The following is an 18783-nucleotide window of genomic DNA, read 5'->3' as shown; positions in this document are numbered from 1 at the left end:
TCCTGTATCAGGCCCTGCTTTGACAAAAAAAACCAACTAAACAAACAAACAAAAAAACCCACCAACCCAGCAGTCACAGAATTAAGCACCTGCTTAAATTCAAGTGCCCCTAGATTAATTACACTGGTGTCCATGCAGGAGGAGGATCATTCTGGAAATGTATCTACTGGATGGTTTAAAACCAGCAAATGCCACACAGCTGAAATCAAAATAGAAAATACAAAATGGTGACTATAAAATGTCACAGAGTATTTTATTAGATGGCAATACAAGCACTCCTGTGAAAGGCCATAGTGTTTAATGACTTGCTTTTGTGAGCAGTGGAAAATCCCTGTTCTCCTGCAGCTTTGTGCTCCAGGGTTGCCTTATCCCTGTCAAATAAGATGCAGTTCTGTCAGGCATTTTCCCAGTGACTGAGGCATCCCTAAAGCGCATCTCCTGATGCTGACAGTGTACTTGAGCTCCTGCTCCAGGTTTCTACCCAATCTGGTAATCATTCGGGTCCTTAACCTCCACCCTCATACCTGTTCTCATAAATACACACAAATGTGATATTCTTGAGTCCTCTGCCTCGCTGTTACACCCTGCTGGGGCTGGGCTTCAAGGAGGGGCTGCCAGGCAGGGGTGGCACAAGCCACTGGCAACCAACACACCAGACCAACAACCTTCCCCAGGGGGGTGGTGCTGTCCTGGGGTGAGTAGTGCTGCATGCACGGTGTGCCTGCTGGCTTCCTACTCTGGCCCTGGTTCTGCAGGAGATAACACACCTACAGCTGCAGCTGCTTTGTTTAAAATGCCATCCATGGAAAGGTAACAAGACCAGGAGATTGCCAGTTTACACAGTTACCACCAGTTACTGTCTGCCTTAGCACCATGTCTAGTTCAACCCAGAATCAGCAACAGGAGAACACATCAGTGTCACTCTTGCTGCTGCTCTGGCAGGCACTGCTGCTAAGAGGCATCTGCCATCTTATTAGCAGAATCCTACATACCAGAAGAGGGGTTTATGACTGATTTAAGCTCTAAATAAGCATTTACTTGCTTATTTTCATTCCCACACAACTGCCTTTTTGTAAAGGTTTGTGAATCATTATCATTTGCAGTTGGACTAGATGATTGTTGAAGGCCCTTCCAACTTGAAATATTTTATTTTCTAGCCTATTTTATTCTATTCTGTTCTATTCTAATTTTGCTATGTGGCAAGCAAATACATAATTTACACCTTACTTGGCCTGGCTAAGCCAAAAGCAATTTCTCTTACAGTACTTTGCAATATAAAACCAGAGCAGTGGCTGTTCCCACTCACCAGCAACAACATCCCAGACCTCTCCAAAGAAGCCCAAGGTCAGATGTCTGTTAGACACCCTATACAGACCACAATGAACATCTGCAATTAAATGCAAAGCAATTGATCCCTATAGAGTCCAGAGCAGCCTCTATGAACCCCAAGACCTGAACTGGAGTCAGGGCAAAGTTTTGCATCTCTCACATGAGCTCTCACAAGCCAGAAGGTCACTGAGTGACCTGCAGACCACCACATGCTGCTCTGGGGAGCTGCTCTTTCAGCTGCTGCTGCCTGGAATGTGTAGCCACCACTGTCAGGATCTTGGCCAAGCCATTCAGAGCCAAAGGCAAATGGGCCTGACAGAAGAGCGGGCAAGTAATGATCTCAGTCCCATATATATCAAAGAGATCATTTCCCAGATAGCTTTATAGGAGCAGGCACTATAAAGGTCCAAAGGTTGGAACAGGGTCTCCTTTTTAAATGATATAATTGTTGCTGAGAACATTAATGATCTTGAACTTCAAAACATTAAAATGTCTCAGGGGTAAGTGCAGTGTCCAATTTCATTCTACTTCAGCGAGAGGGAAAATCTGTTTCCTCTGTGATAGCTGAAAACTACATGTAAATCTTCCAGAGACAGAGTAGAAGCCACCTCTTGATCACAATGTCATCAGCTGCATGGCGTGAGAGGAGCTGTTACAGCTCAATGATGAGAACCAGAAAAGTGCAGGTGCACAGCCAGAGCTTCACCATGCCTGGGATGAACACAGAGACCCTAGAAAGGCCATGGGGTATCTAATCCCTCTCTGCCTCTCTCTGGGCACTCAGGAGGTTATCTGGAAGATCCAAGACAAGGAGGAACATTACCTCATCCAGTGAATGGGTGCAGATGGAAGGTCAGCTTTGGACCTTCAGTGCAGGTGAAGCCTTGGAGTCTTTGGGGAGACCTGGAGGGACAGGAGGCATCAGTCACCCCTGCTGCTGGACTCGAGAACACTGCTGAAGGGGAGGATGCTCAGCACATCTGGGGTCATTAAGTGCCCCTTGTTAAGCATTAATTCAGGCGATGCTGATGGTGGCCATGCTGCAGGCTGGACAGGAAAGCGAGCTGCTGCCTGCAGAGCTCCTCTCCTCTTTACTGCAGGATTTGGAAGGTCTGCAATGAATGATGAAGAGCTGTGCCACAGAGTTATGGCCCTGCGACCAATACCAAGGAGCACGTAGGGAAACCGCAGCTAAAACAGGGATAAACGTCCCCAGGAGCCACGGAGAGGTGTGGGCTGCAGCCATCTCTCCAATCTGATTTCCACTCAGCTACTCGATGTGTCGCCTCCATATCCTTCCCTGGTACAACTGATTGCTATGAGCAAGTCATTTATGTGTGTTAAAATTACATAAAAGAGCCATGACAATCTTGAAAATACTGTGGGCAGCAGAAAGGACGAGGATGCTGGGGAGAGTACCCCAGGCAAGGAGCAGCTGCTCCCCTCAGCCTCCATCCACTCACATCCTGCATCTTTGGCAATTAAAGGGTAGAAGAGCCGATTGCTGCAGTCACACTTAACTGAAGGCCTTTGTCCCAGGAAAGCCAACACAATGAATTACTGCTCTGTATTTAGGAAATGCCAGCAAAGCTGAAAGATAAACCGTGGCATGAAGCTAAGGAATTTTTATGGCACACGGCTGGTGAAAGCTTATCTTGTAAATCTATGATTATAACCCACGCCCGCCCTCCTTGAGAGCCTCTCTGATTTTAATTAGCAGCGACACAATTTTTTGTTGAGTTCGTTAGCTATTCCCTAAAGCAATGCAGAATGAAACTGCTCTGGACTTAATCCTGTGACAGGAACACACCTGCTCTGAGGAGCCAAACCTGATACAAAAACTTTCAGTAACAGTGACTGTAATAGACTTGGCTTCAATCTATTTGCAGGGCTGGAAAAAACCTCAGAAATTCACATGATTGCTATAATTTTCAGATATATCTGGGAAAAAAAAAAAAAAGAAGAGAAAAGGTGAGAAGGTTTGCTAGAAAGAAATTAAAAGCAGCAGGTGGAAGGGTAGGAAAGGGAAGCTTCCATGGCACCTGTTAGCAAAACATGCACTATCAAGAAAAGGTTTAAGACATGGCCATAACACAGCAACATCATTAAACAATCAAGCTACAGGAGTAAAAGGCAATACTTAGTCTGAAAAATCATCTCAAGTGGGAGAATTGTTAGGATAAAAATCTAGAAAAACAGGGGGAAAAAAAGAAGTAATAGAAGATGAAGAAATAAGGGGAATGCTTCTTATGGGTTAATAACTTATCAGGATTTAGGACACCAAGGACAGAGGCAGATGGTCAGGTTTTCACAAGTAGAGGTGCAGGATCTTGCCATGGGATAAATGGGATATTCATAAATGGCTTGGGAAGGACAAGTTTGCTGAGCCATGCAAATTTATTCAGAGTATTCAAAGCTAAAGCTGAATGCAAAGAGCTACAGAAGGCTCTCCTGAACTGGATGTCTCAAAACATCATGGCAGGTGAAATCCAAGGTCAAGAAATGCAGGGTAAGGCACACAGAACAACCACAGCCACATGTAGTGATGGGTCCTAAATGAGCTGATGCTCTACAAAGAGTCCTGCAAGCCATGTTGGACCATTCTCAGAAAACATCAATTTAATGCTCATCAACAAATATAGAACAATCCACCCCAAAAAATACACAATTAAGTTATTTTGGGAAAAATGCACTTTGGAAAGCAATTCAAAGAGAAGAGCATTGGCAGCCCTTGACTTGCTTCTGGCTTTCTTCCTCACAAAGAGTGGCACCAAGGTCTGGTTTTGCAATTTTCCCTTTTGCATTCAGGCCTGACTCTGTCCAGGAGCTGGATGGATTCTTGCAGGTGCTGGCTGGCTGCACAAAACCAATCCAACACGAGCACGGGTAAAAAAGGGATCAGTCCAGGGGTCTGGCTCCAATATGTCCCATCCACACCACCCAAGGGTCCCCACACTTCTATGAAACCTCCAGCCATAAGAAGTTGGTATTCAACCATTAAGAAACTAGAAAGACTGCAGGGCCATTTTTTTGGATGAGTTCCACCCATGCTTCAAAATTAAAAGCTGATGCAAAAAAATGTATCATTATCCATCTCCATGACAGCTTGAGTCAACTAAACTCAGCCCAGAACGAAGAACAACACTCATTCCAGGCATAAAAAAATAGGAAGATCCATCAGAAAGAGAAGTGCTGTTAAAAAAGAGGCAATAATGACAGACCAGAAAGAAACTGGTTTGTATTTTTAGAAAAAGGAGAGAGAAACATAGTTAAAAAGCAATTTCCAGCAGAGGAAATCAAAGTGCCATACTGCGGAGAGACAGGCAGCTCCTGGTGACTATGCAGCAACCAAAAAATCCTGACTTTGCACCCTCATTTGTCTGAGTGTGGGCAAATGAAACACAAGAACTATTTTTTTGAGTGTGTGTGTGAAAAACCATAGCACTTTTATCCATACTCCAGTTCATGTCTTTGCACCTCTATGCATTTTGGCTATCTCATAATCATCCCTTTAATTCTTCCTCAGGCCACCTTAGGTCCTTCATTCTATTTTATTGTTGTTGCCTCAGGTTACCAGGAGAGGAGATATCGAGGTGTGGAAGAGCAATCAAGAGATCATTTGGGCAGGAAATGGCCGAGGAAACAGCCATCAACTGATCCCCCTTGAAGAGCTCAAAATACAGCATGTGTAGAGGGGTACACGGAAAAACTGATGAGCCCACACTTCCCTGTGAGGAAGAGAAATCTCTGTGCAACACGGCCAGATGCCTTTAAACAAAATCTTCTCATCAGATTGTGTTTCTCAGAAACACTTCTCAGCTGTAGAGATTTCTTCCTCCCTGACATTCCCCACACCAGCTCACAGGGGCCAATAATGTCATTTAAGACTATGGACACTGCCCAGGGGCTGGCACTGGATGGGCTCAGTATCAGTGTTTGCCTGTCTTAGATTTGCACTTTCTGGTTTTCAGAGATTTGAATTGGAATGGCAAACCAAACTCAGAATTATGTTTTTATGTGTAAAACTCATTATTCATCAGAGGAAAGGAAACCCAAGAAACAATACATTACCAATGCTGTCAGAGACACCATCAACTTCAATATCTCAAGCTGTTTAGTTTAAATGTACTTTTGAAATAGGAGAGTCTGAAATTCCCCTGCCAAATTCTTTATAGGATCAAAGGAAAACATTCTCCAGCTTCTGCAACTCTTTGAGGCGCCTTGTCCCTGCCTGCATTTCCCTGCTGCACGTACCTCAGTGCAGAACATTTGTCCCCAAAGAGATGGAGGCATCTGCATATTTGATATATCTGTCCTTGCAGAACCCTCAGAAGGCTTAGCTTGGCAGTAGGTAAAATTTAAGGCTGAAAAGTTCAGTTGGTAAGTGAAGCAAATTTTAGACATGTTGAGAAGCAGAAGGCACTTGACTCCTACCCAGAGCAGCTGGTTGGTTTTTGTTTGATATTTCAAAGAAAAATAAAGGTGTGATAATTTGTCAATTCAGTGTTTGGGTCTATATTTTCACTTAATAAGAAATCAAAATTAAATTGGTAATAGTGGACATGGGTTGGATGAAACTGAGTTGTACGGCCAAGAAGAATCCTATCCTAATCCATTAACCAGTGCTTAACATCCATTAACAATGCAGGAGCAGGAGAGACTGGAAGATGAAGATGGCAGATAAAATAAAGCAGAAAAGGGACGCCTAAGGAGACATTTCTTCAGTTTCCTCCCAGAGGGATGTTTCTGGATGCCTTATTTTTGCCAGGTTGAGGTAATCACTGGCATGTAATGTAGTGATAGGGATAATCTTTTCCACTCCAACAGGAACTGATGTTCTGTTGTAACTGCAGTGTGTGTAACCAGTCAAAACCTCATCTAATGCAGTGGTAAATGGGCTCTGAAAATCACCACCATCACAAAAGGTTCTATATAATACACTCTATATAAACTGAAACAACCTCTTTTCTTGGTGTGCTCCCCAGGTACAGGATTCCCAAGTAAAACATCCACAACTTAGATACAGGTGGGAGAAGGAGAAGGCTTGGGTATTTTCACTCCTTGGGACTACAGATCTGCCCTGAATACAAAGGATGGTCTGTTTTATAGGGATGAGAGCAACACCCAGCATCACCTCCTCACGTATGCCTGTGTCAGGAGTATTTATGGAAAGCTGCCGCTGCCGCCTGGCCCCAACACAATGTGCTCCAGCACTATCTGCTCCAGACATCTCACAAGTTCATATTAGAGCTGGTGCAGCCCACAGATGTGTTTGAGACTGACAGCAGCTCCCTCACCCTCCCAAGAGCCATTCCAAGCAGAGGAGAAAGGAGAAGATCCAAAAGGGCAGCATTCCAAAGGGCTGCTACCAACGCTTGCCCAGAGCGTTGAGAAATCCTGCAGTGAGCAGGGAAGAAGAAACTCAAATTATGGTGGCTTACGATTGGTGGGTAGGAGACAACAAAGCTGATACATCTGAGAGAAAATATGGGAAAAATCTGCAGACTTGAAGGACAGCATGGGGTTCTTTGTGTCCTACTGCCAGTGCGACAAGGACTACATTAATGGGTCTCAAACCTGGAACCCTGTGAGTCTTGGACTGGAAATCAGAAACACAACAGAAGTTCATAGAATCACAGAATGATTTGGGTTGGAAGAGACCTTAATGATAATTTCATTCCAACCCCCCTGCTGTGGGCAGGGACACCTGCCACTAGACCAGGTTGCTCCAAGCCCCATCCAGCCTGACCCTGAACACTTTCAGGGATGGAGCAGCCACTTCTCTGGCAAGTTACTGCAGATGAACTACTGAAGTAGCCTAGAGCAAAATTAAAATGGAAAAAACTACATTTACTCCTTCCTGTCGACTTGGAGGTTGTTGCTGAGCATGATGAGAACAGCTCAGGCTGTGACCACCTCGGGTGTTTAAGCCAAGCAGAGCAAACCCAGCCTAGCAAGGCAACAGGCGCTGGCACTGCGGTGCCCAGCTGCAGCACAGCCCTTCCTGCAAAGGCTGCAAACCAGCAATTTACTCAGCCAGTTAACTGGGAGGCTAGTGTTAAAAAAAAAAAAAAAAAAGAGAGAGAGAGAATAAAAACCCAACCAAACAACAATTTGTCTCCCTAAGAAGATTAATAGGTGCATTTAAAGAAATCAGGCTGTAGGCTTAATGAGAGACAGGCAGCAAAATCCTGAATGTGAGACCTCCTACAGTTTTTCAGTCCAGCTGTACAATCAAATAATAGTTTATGTAACTAGGATTGAAACAAAATAAATTAAAAGTAATTTCATGTTTCATCAAAAGTACAGTTCAGAATCAACATGGAAAGAGATCTAGTTCAGCCCCACATTTTCCCCAGCCTTTCATAAGCTTTGTATTATCAGCTGATTTGGGTTTTTTTCACAATACAAAGGCAAATTACCAAGTCCCTTAAGAACTTATTATACATTGCCAATTTTCAACTATTTCTATTTTATAACGCATAAATTCACATATCTATAAGTGAAATGTTTTCTTTAGAAAATGAAAATAAAAAAAACATGTTGTTTTTCCTTGGCTGCAATCTGTTTTTTGGTTAAATAATAAAAAAAAAAAGGGTGGTTAGCAGCTACAACATGTCAATCTTTGCAAGTAATTCCCACGCACAACTTCATCCTTTTGCAGACATTAAATATGGCAAGATCTTTTCGTATTCCTCATGTCTAGACTGATGAAGAAAGGGGACGAGCTACCAACAGACTATCTTCTACTGGAAAGTCCATGAAGACCCATTTGGGTCTCAGGTGGGTTGTCAAGAGCGTCAAACCCCTCAGGATTCATTCAACAGCTGAAGAAGACACATCTCACACTGACTTCATACCCACACACAACTTCCAAGGATGGAGCACCCTGAGACCACGGCAGAAGAGGTTGCATACTCCAAGCATCTCCTAACGGAGCTAAAAATACATAAAAATAAAGGCAAACTTCAAAATAGATCTCCCTAGACATGATGCTGCAACCCTCAGGGCTGGTCCTGCAAAGGGATGCCTGGATCCAGGCTCTGGGCCTCTCAGCAGTTGGAAAAGCCTGCAAGCCCCCAAGACCAGGAAAGACTCAAGGTTAGAAAGTAATGTTCTACTGGTATGCAAGCAAACAAAGAGCGGAAAAGGTTCAGGGGCTGCTCTCAGCTATTGACATCTGGCCTCTGCAAGTGTTCCTGTCCCTCTCCAGCACTCCGGGCTGGATGGAGCAGGGCCTGCCACCCTCGGACACCCCGGCTGAAACGCAGGATTTTGCCACATCTGCACCAAATGACATTTTGATTCATGGTGATTTTTCATCTACGCCCTTCAGAGAAGCTGTCAAATCCTCATCTGAAAGCTATTCAGCGTGGGAAACTGCTTTGTCATGTCTGAGAGCCTGTGGTCCCTGTCAGGTCCTGGAAGTGAGTGAAGAACTGTCACACATGCCGAAAAACCCTCAAAATTCTGCAACATTTGTCAGTCAGCATGGATACATTTTCTATGCAGCATCTGCTTGCTCTAAGTTTAGTTACCGTTATCAAAACAGGGAAAACTCTCCAAATCAACAGGAAATGCTCTTCTCATGAGAACCTACACATGACCAGAGGAAAGGTCCAGGTGGCTCTAAGGTCCCCCTGGAGCCTTTTGCTCTCCCAGACCAAACAACCCCAGCCCTCTCCATAAGAGAACAGTGTCTCATTTAAGATTTCAGTCATTACCCGTTAGTGGGGGTGTGATGGGGTGTCCAATGGTGTCTGTCAGCAAGGAATGGCCCAGAGGATTCCCCCAGCCCTGTGCTTCCAGCTGTTCCCAGCAGTCCCTTGCACACACCACTGCAGTCACTTGGTTCTTGGACAACCCTGCCCACCTCAGGGAGCAATAACAGTCCCCACACGGAGTTGCTCATCCTGTTGCTCTAGGGTGAAGGTGCAAAGGCTCTTCTTTCCTGCGCTAAGGACAGGGACAGGAAAGAGGTCTGGGAACAGACTGGGCAGGAGAGGGGTTTGTGTTGTAGCTCCTCTTAGAAGATGCTTAACGCACTCTGCTGCATTAAATACATGAATATTTTTCTCCTATAGACAATGACCTAGAAACACAACTAAATCATTTTTGAAAAAAGAGAATGCACCAAACTATTTAATCACATCTTCAGGGGGGAATGAAGGCAGTAAGAACAGCTAATCTGCTGCTCATCACAGAAACTATGGTTTTGGATAAGGGAGACTGTATATTCAAAGGCAAGGGTTTTATTTAAACCTTCTGTGATCAAATATCCCATTATGCCATTTGGTAAACTCCTTCTATGCTTATTTATGCTCACTATTAATACATTTCTTTACCATTTGGCTAGCATGGGCCTCTGAATCGCAGAGCTGTGCCTTTGCTAGCCATCATAACCATCTTTACCACCCAGTGTCAGCAGCCAGCCTGGAGGGCACATTCCCTCCCCATCTCCAGCCAAACCATGGCACTTCAAAAAATAATAACATAAAACAAGATAAAAATTGCATTCAGAGGTGCTTTTCTTGACTTTCTCTGGGAAGCTCAAAACAGGCAGGGAGCTGCTGTCTCCTGCCCTCCCAACCCACTGTCCCCAGTCTGCTAATGGGGCTGGGGTCTCTCTTCAATATCAAACACATGCTAGGAAAGCTGCAGAGTTCAAGAGTGAGCAAGACACCACCATCATTGTAGTTAAGTCATCTTTGGTATTAAACACAAGCAGAGCACCTCATGAACATCCCTTCCAGCCACACCACAAAGCACAGGCCAGCGTTAATAGGGTCCAGCAATGCTGATTGCTCTTGCAGGCTCCTAAAGAGCATGTTGGAGGAATTGAGTGCTCTCAGAGAGGAGCCAGCTCACCAATCCATAAAAACTTCCCAGAATCAGTGACATGAAGAGCAGTACGATATGCTCAGCAATGACACACAGGCTGCACAGCAGCACCTCAGGGCCACGCCAGAGCTTAGCACCTCCAGGCACCAAAAAAGACAAAGAAACTTGTTCATAGAAATAGTCGTGCTCATAGACTGATACAAAAATAACAAATCTGTCATTCAAACAGACATTTGAAAACACACTGATGGTTCAACAGCAACGATCTCAAATTCAAGAAGAATAACAGTATACAATGTGTGGGACCAGGATGACCATCAGCACTTGCTGTCACTCACTAGCCAAAAAAAAAACCCCAAGGAACATCCTGGAGCAGCAGCACTCAACAGCAAAGTTGATGTGATAATCTTATTGTCACATTTAGCGAAAAACCAGAATGTCTTTGCCATGAAATCGTTTCCCCTACTGAGCTACCTGCTCTTGGGAAGCACTCTTTGCACCCTGCCTGTCCCATCCTTCCCAAGGGACACCTCATACACTAGGAAATTAGCCTGATATTGGAAAAGGACTGCTGGAAAAACACCCTGGGCCAGCCTTGGTGCCAGCTCCAGCCGGGGAAGCGGTGAAGACGGCTGTGCAGAGAGGCTGTGTGGCAGGCAGGCTGTGGTGTTCTGCCAGTCCAGATGCACATCAAGTATTCCCCAAACTCATATAAACTGCAGGAATATGCCACAGCACTGACTATCTGTTTGCACTGAATTGCAAACATGATGGGAAACATCAAATATGTGCTCAATTCACAAGCAGAGAAAAGAAACAGCTTTATTCCAGCATGCTGGAGAAGCAGAAGTGGAGAGGCAGAAGCCAGCTCAACATGAGCAACAATGTGGAGAGACACACCAGCCCCAATAGATGTGGTCACTTGATGCTCCATTCCTGAGCATCAGCAGAAGAATCAGGATGGTTTGGGCTGGAAGAGACCCTAAAGATCACCTAGTTCCAAGCCCCTGCCACGGGCAGGAACACCTTCCACTAGAAGGCTGACCATCAGCACTCAGCTTTCCAGTGCAAAGGAAGAAGCCCTGCTGTGGCTTCAAATTGTACCAGAAGAAGCCAAGGACTCCTCCAAATTTTCAACCAGCACAAGCCAACACAGCAAAGGACATCAATCCTTCCAAATCCTTCTACATCCTTTCTGAGCAGAAGTGGATACTGCAGGGACATCCCCAGGAGTCCCTCACCCAGCAAATCCATGCTCACAGCAAACCATCCAGACTGGTCCCAGCAGTGAGAAACCCCAACCTGTGAGGCAGATTGCAAATCTGTATATTTGTTTTGGAAATAAAGGCATTAATAATTGATGCCAAACACTGTGAATATTGATGAGCATGTTCCCAGAAGAGGTTTTGGAGTTACTTAAGCACCCAGAATTGTGCCGTCTGGATTCAGTGGCCTAATGGCTGCTGTCAGAGCAATCACAAGTCTGCAAAGCACTGTGTCACAGCCAGCACTGCCTGCCCATCAAAGGGGTAAAGATGAATTGAAGCCCAACGGGGTATTTAACACTGCAAATATTTTGACTCGATGCATCATGTACACCATTTTCTATTCCTTTTACTTTTTGCTTTGCTCACACAAGTTTAATGATCTCAAAACATTGCATATCTGTTTTTCTTCTCAGCCTCAGCTCCCTCCTGACCCTCCAAATGTCTTGCAGCAAATAAACTAATGCTCAGTAAATGCAGAAGCATGACAGGCTTTTTCAGAGTGCCAATCCATGGCTCAGCCAGGGAACAAACTATTTTACTATTTGAGGAAATTCCCAGCAATGCCTCTGATGGTGATGCCTCTGCCCCATCCTGTGCAGGACTCAGAGTCTTTGGGGAGAGCAGAGCATGGAAATGAGGATGGAGCTGACTCTCTGGGCTCTCCAGGTGAGCAATGGGCCCTCTCCACAGCCTGACTTCCCATCACACAGCCTGGTTTTATTTCTAGCACAGTCATATGAAAATGGACATCGACTGCTCATTTCTGCAAGCTTGGGGAAAGTGCCCATTTAAAAAGAAATACGTAAAGTTGCTTTTTAAAAAAAAGCACACGTATCTTTATGTATAAACTTCTTATTCCTCATTGTGGTACTTTATGGCAAGCAAACAAATATGCTTAAGTGAGCTACTAAGAGGGTAAAAGGGAGCATCCAAACTGCAATGGTTTGTCTAAAGTTTCTCTGATTTAAAGGGCTCCTTCTTTCAGTTCTGTTTCTCCTATACTCTTCCCTATTACCAGATTTTTTACTTCAAGCTCCACCACCTGCCAAACAGAGCAATACTGAATGTACAGCAGGGTAAACAGGATCAGCACTTGCCTTGCCATTGCTCCAAGCCAAGAGAAGGCTCTGGAGGAGCTCACAGCCTGTGCCAAAAGTAGTACCACACAGTACTGAAAATATTCGCTCTTGGTCGCCTCAAGACCTTCAGCTCTCAACAAGCCTACCTTGAGGCTTAAGAAACACTGGGGTATGACCCACAGTGTGGAAAATAGGCACCTCTGCCAGTGTGTATGGGAACAAGCTCCCTTCTAGCCTTGCAGCCTGCAGCCCACCTGGATGCTTGCAGTGTGCATCACCCAGCTCCAGAGAAACAGAGGTGCTGAAAGCACTGCTGCTCCCACAGACAGCCCCTGAATTTGGGACTGGTCCTCAGTGCTTCCCAGGAGACTGCCTCTCTTCCCCTCGCCCATCCTTCAGCCTGAGCTCATGCAGCCAGATGTCAAAAAGAGCCTTTTACAAGCTCCACAGTTGAGCAGCAGAGACTGAAAACCTGAATGAAACCAGCATAAATCAGGCATGTACAATCAGAAGTACCAATAAAGTCTCTCTGCAGGTTACCAGGAAAACCTGCCATGTAAAGCACTGTGCCCCAAGCTATAGTTCTGAGTGTGGGATCATCCCTGCTCTGCCATCCAAGCCTTTTTCATCCATCCATCCATCCATCCATCCATCCATCCATCCATCCATCCATCCCATGAAATGAACTTGTCCCTTCTGCTTAGGGGGTATCTCTGAAGGAACAGACCAGAACTTGCCAGGCACTGGGAAGCTTTCTGTCCAAATGCATCAGCAACCAGTCTGGGTTCCTTTGATCACACAGGTGAATGATGCTCTAGCTTTTCACCTCCTTTCAGTCTAGGGGTTCTGTCTGAGCAGACCAGCAGCAACCCTTCCCTCCCTTTTCAGACTGAATCTCTCCTTGCTGGAGTAGCAGAAGCACAGCCCCCTCAGGTGAGATTCCAGCAGCTCCTTGCACAAGGGTGAGGTCTGCACTGAAAACACCTTGCCTGATGCAGCCAAGAGGTTGGCCTTTTCCAGAGCTGCATCCTGCTGGCAGAGCCAAACCACCCCACAGCTGAGCACTGCTCACAGCTTCCCTCCAACCTCTGGCTCCTCCTTGCCTTGCCAAAGCATGTAAGCAGAAAATCAAAGTTTATAGTGGTAGATGTTGCAATCTAGTGACAAGATGCTACTCCTATTTGTGGTTTCTACTCTGAAGTATCTTCATAGTGGATGAATAGCTCCTTAGAAACTGTTATCATGGATTTAAACACAAGACCCCAAAATCCAGGGTACCCCCTATAAGGTATTCAGACTATTTCTCTGTGTAACACAAAGCAAACTGTGAAAAATTACACAGAAAAGTCATACTACTATGGTTTTCTCTGGCTTACACATGGATTTAAGTTACTTCTTTCAGAGGAAAAAATAATTGCTCTAATATTGAGAAAAACTCACTTTCTCTGGCCACTTGAGACTTCTGGAGCAGCACCTTTTACTCTGCACACTCACTGCTTGGCCAGCACATCCTGTGCTCTGCTGAACCTTTCACAACATATGGTCTGTCTTATGTGCCCACTCCTGCCCCTCACAAAAGCGACTTTCTTCTCAAGACCTCATTTCCCTTCACTGCCACTTTGCTACCTTGAATTAAAATCCCTCAGAGTCATCTCAGCCCCCCACACCCCTCCCATGCTTAGGTTTTAAACACTGGCATAGCTCAGCATTGTCCCCATCCCACTGCTGCTCCATGGCACAGCCCCACTTGGCCCACCTCTTTAATTGTGTTAATTAATTGCAAGGCAGGGTAGCTCCCCAGCAGCAGCTTCCCAGGAGGCGCAGGAGCATCAGCGCAGTGTGCGAGGGCTGGAAAAAACAACTTGGTGTTTCTGGCAGGAGAGGAGTGTGGATGGCCAACGCTACAGACTCTGCTCCTCTTCCCACCCTAAAAGCCCCTGGAACCCCCAGTGCTGCACCCCAGCAAACACAGACACTGGACAGCAATGGGGGAGCAGTGCCAAATTCGGACAGAGACAGCAGACTTGCATGGCTTCCTTGGCTCCTCTCATTACAGCAGCCTAAACAGCCCCACAGGTATTTAATTTTAAATTGTTCAAGCAGCTACAAACAACTTTTCACTGGCAGAATCCAAAGCAGAGGGGTTGTGACTCTCTAGCAAGGGAAACTGAGAAAAACATAAAGGAAAATGAGCACAATTTCACTCAGGTATTTTTTTTTTACACTTGCCGTGTGAAAGCTCACAGGGATCTTGCAGACAGAAGCCTGCCCACAGCTTGGCTGCCCTGTAGCATTCCTGAATCCCACTGGATGTTACGGAGCTGCCTGTGAGCAGCGATTGCAGCCCAGCAAGACAGAGCCCACTGCCAGGCACGACTGCAGACTCCTGCTCAGGCTCCTGCCTGGATTTTTCCTGTTTGAAGCAACATGACTGGCAACACCAGCAGTGCTCATCACTGTCCAGGCGAGGCAAAGGAGCCCAGAATGCCACTGCCTTGGCCACACTGAGGGCAAACCACCCGCCGAGTCCCTCACACCCCTCTGTACAACTTGCCTTTATTTTTTCAGATAGGATGTTTTATGATTGCCTTTTTTTTTAAGGATAGCTCTTATCCCACACTCTCTTCCAAAGTATCTCCCTCCCAGCTGGTGCTGCCTGGCAGAAGGAGAACAGCTCAGTGCAGTTCCCTGCGAGGTTTTGCACCGATGACTCCTGGCAGGGCTGCATGTCCCTCCTGTTACATAACGACCTTTCCTGTTTGGTGCTGGCTCCACTTGGGGTGGCCACGTTTGGGAGTGGTCACATTTGGCGTGGCGACGTTTGGGGTGCCCATTTGCCCCAGTGCTCTCAGCTGTGTGCTGCCAGGCACCATCCCCCCATCCTGAACAGACCCACCAACCCTGAACCATCCTCCCTTCTCTTTATGCCTCTCCCCTTGCTGCTGGACCTCTGCTCACCGGGCAGCACCCCTCTTTCTCCTGCCCCCCAAACATGACACTCCTCCCCGGGCACTCCATCCCTGTCCCACACCCAGCCCCAAACCGCACCTTTGCCTCCCCAGCACCCATGGGTGTCCCGGAGCTGCCAGCTTCGCTGGGGCTGCACCCTCCAGCAGTGACCTGCCTCGGGTACCTCCATGGGCGCCCTGAGCCCCATCGCACCTGCCTCACCTGCCTTCTCCCTGCTGCCCACACCCCACAGCCGCACTGTCTCTGCCCTCGGCTCGACTCCGCGTACACCCCTGTCTCACCTGCCTGCGCTCGCCTGCAGCTGCCCCACAGACCTGCACCCCACGGCCCCTCCTGCCCCCCGGACACCCCCGCACCCCCCACAGCAGCACCCACCGCCCCCCTCTGAGACGGCACCGCTCACCCTGCATCTCCAGCCCTGTGTCCCCACAGCCCCGTGCCCCCACGCGCACCCGCACCCACCGCCCCTACGCACCTGTGCCCGTGCCCACACCCCCACCCCGCCGTGCCCCGCGCCCTCACAGCCCCCACAGCCCCCTCCCGGCCCCGCGCCCCCCGCCCGTCCCCGCCCCGCGCTCTGACCTGGGCCCGGCGGCGGGCGGGAGCTGTCCGCCGCCGCCCGGTGCTGAAGGCGGCTTGGCGGCGGCGGCGGCGGCGGGCGGCGGCGGGGCCCCTGCGGCGGCGGCGGCGGCGGGCGGCAGCTGCCCGTCGTCGCCGCCGCCCTCCAGGCTGGCCTCGTTGCCCATGTCGGACCGGGCGGGACCGGGACCGGGGCCGCTCCCTCAGCGCAGCGCCGCCCCCGCCGCCGCCATCAACCCCGCGCCGCCATCGCCGCCCGCCCGCTCCGCGCCGCGCATGCGCCACCCCCGCGCCCGCTCGCGCCGCGGGCACGCGCGCCTTCGCCCGACCAATCGCCGCCCGCCCCGCGGGGCCCCGCCGGCACGTGCCCCCCGGTCCCGCCCCCCCCGCCCGCCGGCCAATCGGCGCCGCGCAGCGCCAGCGCTCGCGCCCGCCAGGCGGCGCCACAGGAACTCCCGCGCTGTCTGTCAATGAGCGGCCCGTCTGTCGTGACGTCACGGCCCGGCGGCCAATGGGCGCCCAGTCCCGCATGAGGTTACACCCAACAGCCAATGAGCGCCCGCTCACCCATGAGGTCACGGGCTGCTGCAGGATGTCACACACCACCGGCCAATGAGGCGTCCCTTCCTCCATGAAGTCATGTGCTGCTCCTGGAAGTCACAGCCTGACAACCAATGGGTACCCGCCTCCTCTATGATGTCAGAGGCTGCCCCGTGACATCACACCCTACCAGCCAATAAGCACCCACCTCCCCCATGATGTCATGGGCCGCCTAAGAACATCACACCATGTCAGCCAATGAGCGTCCTGCGCTATGGTGAGGTCATGCACTGCCTCTGAGTGATGTCACACTCTGCCCATCAGTGATTGTCCTGCTCCCTGCTGTCACAGGCAGCCCTGCAATGTCACACGCTACTGTCCAGTGAGCACCCTGCTACCTCATGAGATCATGGCAGCTGCTCTCAGCCAGTCGATGAGCACATTGCCTCCCTGTAAGGTCACAGGTTTGCTGGCGAGGTGATGGAGCCTCAGCCAACAACCACCCTGTCCCTGCCCTGCTCACCCAGAGCCCAGCCAGCCACCACCCCTGCTCTTCTATGACATCACCGGGCCGAACCAATGGGCTCACACACTGTGCCTAAGACCAGTCTCAGCCAAGCAGCACCCCCATTCCCGTGAGATCACTCAGCGCTCAGCCAATGGCCACGCTCTGTCTGTGTGAGGTCAGAGGCTGCCCATGGCGTCAGAGAGCAGCCGTGCCTGTGGGAGCGCGCCCAGCACCGCCGGGGCTCCCTCCCGCCACCTGCCGTTAATGACAGGCGCTAATTAGCGGTGCCGGTGGCCGTGGCCGGAGGGACGCGCTGCCACCGCCGGTCCCCTGCTGCCACCCTGCGGCTCCGGACCCCTCGTCGGGGGGAGCCCTGCGGCCACCAAAAATTGCCCCAGGCACGCCAGTCCTACCGGAGCCGAACCCGGGCAGTGCTAGTGCTGCTTTTTATGGGCTGTGAGTCAACACACACGCGCTAAATCCTAAAATAAACGTGAAACTGGGTCCAGCCTCACCTCGGAGCGAACCGAAATAGCAACCGGCTCCAACAAGCCCTAGGAACAAGGAACTTCAGCCCCTTGTTCTCCCTTTTCTGTATCCTCCAGAACGGTAAAGGGGATGCTGGCGCTAGAGGTCACTGCTGTCCCCTGAGGAGCAGGTGTGGCGTGTGAAAGGTGTTATGCGACAGTAAAAGAGTTTTGGAGGGTATGAAAGCACTGAGTAGAACAAAACAGCTTCAGTTCTGGGCAGGGGCAACAGACATATTTTTGTTCTGGTTTATTGCACATCAGAAATAACACAGCAGCAAAAATCTATGGACAGTAAGAATGCAGGAGTGAATGAGAGAGGCCAGGACTTAGCAAGTGGCCAGGACACACAAAAAGAGTGGTTTGTTTGGATTTTTTCCTGAGGTTATGTGTCCCCAAACACAGGACACTCCAAACATCCACCTTGAACGCAGCAGAGGTTGAAGCAGCTGCCAGCAACAGTGCAGGTGATGCCCAAAGTGCCCAAGCCTCTGTTTAAAGTTGCCCTGGTGTCAAAACAGCCCCAAAACCCCTTCCCAACCCCTCCACTGCAGGCTGGGATCTGTTCTCCCTTTATGGGCAGACACAGCACCTGCTCTCCAGCACTCCCACTAGACCTTCACTGCTGTCTTCTTAAAAGGGTCTTCCTGAACTGGAGAGATCCTGAGCAAGTCTCACATTTTACAGACCCATGATACCTACCTCACAGGGACAAGAGCACACAGCAGGCTCTCAGCAGACCTGCTCCTAGGCTTCTCTGCCGAATTCACTTTGCTTAAGTCCCCTCCTTCCTTCCCCCCAAGCTTTTCTTTCCAGCCCTATGAACCCGCTCCTGGCTCTTCCAAACTCTCCTCCCCCCATTCCACTTAATTCTGCAACCAGTCTCATGTGATGCAGGTGAGACACAGCTCATGCTCTGCAGGGCCTTCTTTGCCTTGTTTGCTTCCCTGGGGATGGGCATCACTGGCCCCATGGCTTCATCCCACCACTGTGCTTCCCTACACAAGGGGCCTGTCTCCCAAGGGCTGGTACCCCAAAGGAACCTGAAGGGGAGAGCACATCCATCACCCTACATTCAGCACCCAAGCTCAAACCTTCACCCTGAGGTGAATGCTCAGAAGCCAGCTGTGTTAACAAGTGTG

General features: G+C 48.9%; 1 protein-coding gene across 2 annotated transcripts in view; it reads right to left on the bottom strand.

Moving 5' to 3' along the window:
- BSN (bassoon presynaptic cytomatrix protein) overlaps positions 1-2172 on the bottom strand; it is a 75394-nt gene extending 73222 nt beyond the window's left edge. For both annotated transcript variants that reach the window (XM_033071260.1, XM_033071261.1), the window contains exon 1: positions 2153-2172. In XM_033071260.1, the coding sequence (XP_032927151.1) occupies positions 2153-2157 (5 nt within the window). In that variant the 5' untranslated portion in view covers positions 2158-2172. The remainder of the gene's footprint in view (positions 1-2152) is intronic.
- Between the last annotated feature and the right edge of the window lie 16611 nt (positions 2173-18783).

The sequence above is a fragment of the Catharus ustulatus genome, chromosome 13 (assembly GCF_009819885.2).
Source record: "Catharus ustulatus isolate bCatUst1 chromosome 13, bCatUst1.pri.v2, whole genome shotgun sequence".
NCBI lineage: Eukaryota > Metazoa > Chordata > Aves > Passeriformes > Turdidae > Catharus > Catharus ustulatus.
Note: the sequence above shows the minus strand (reverse complement) of the source record. Positions and strands in the feature narration are given on the sequence as shown.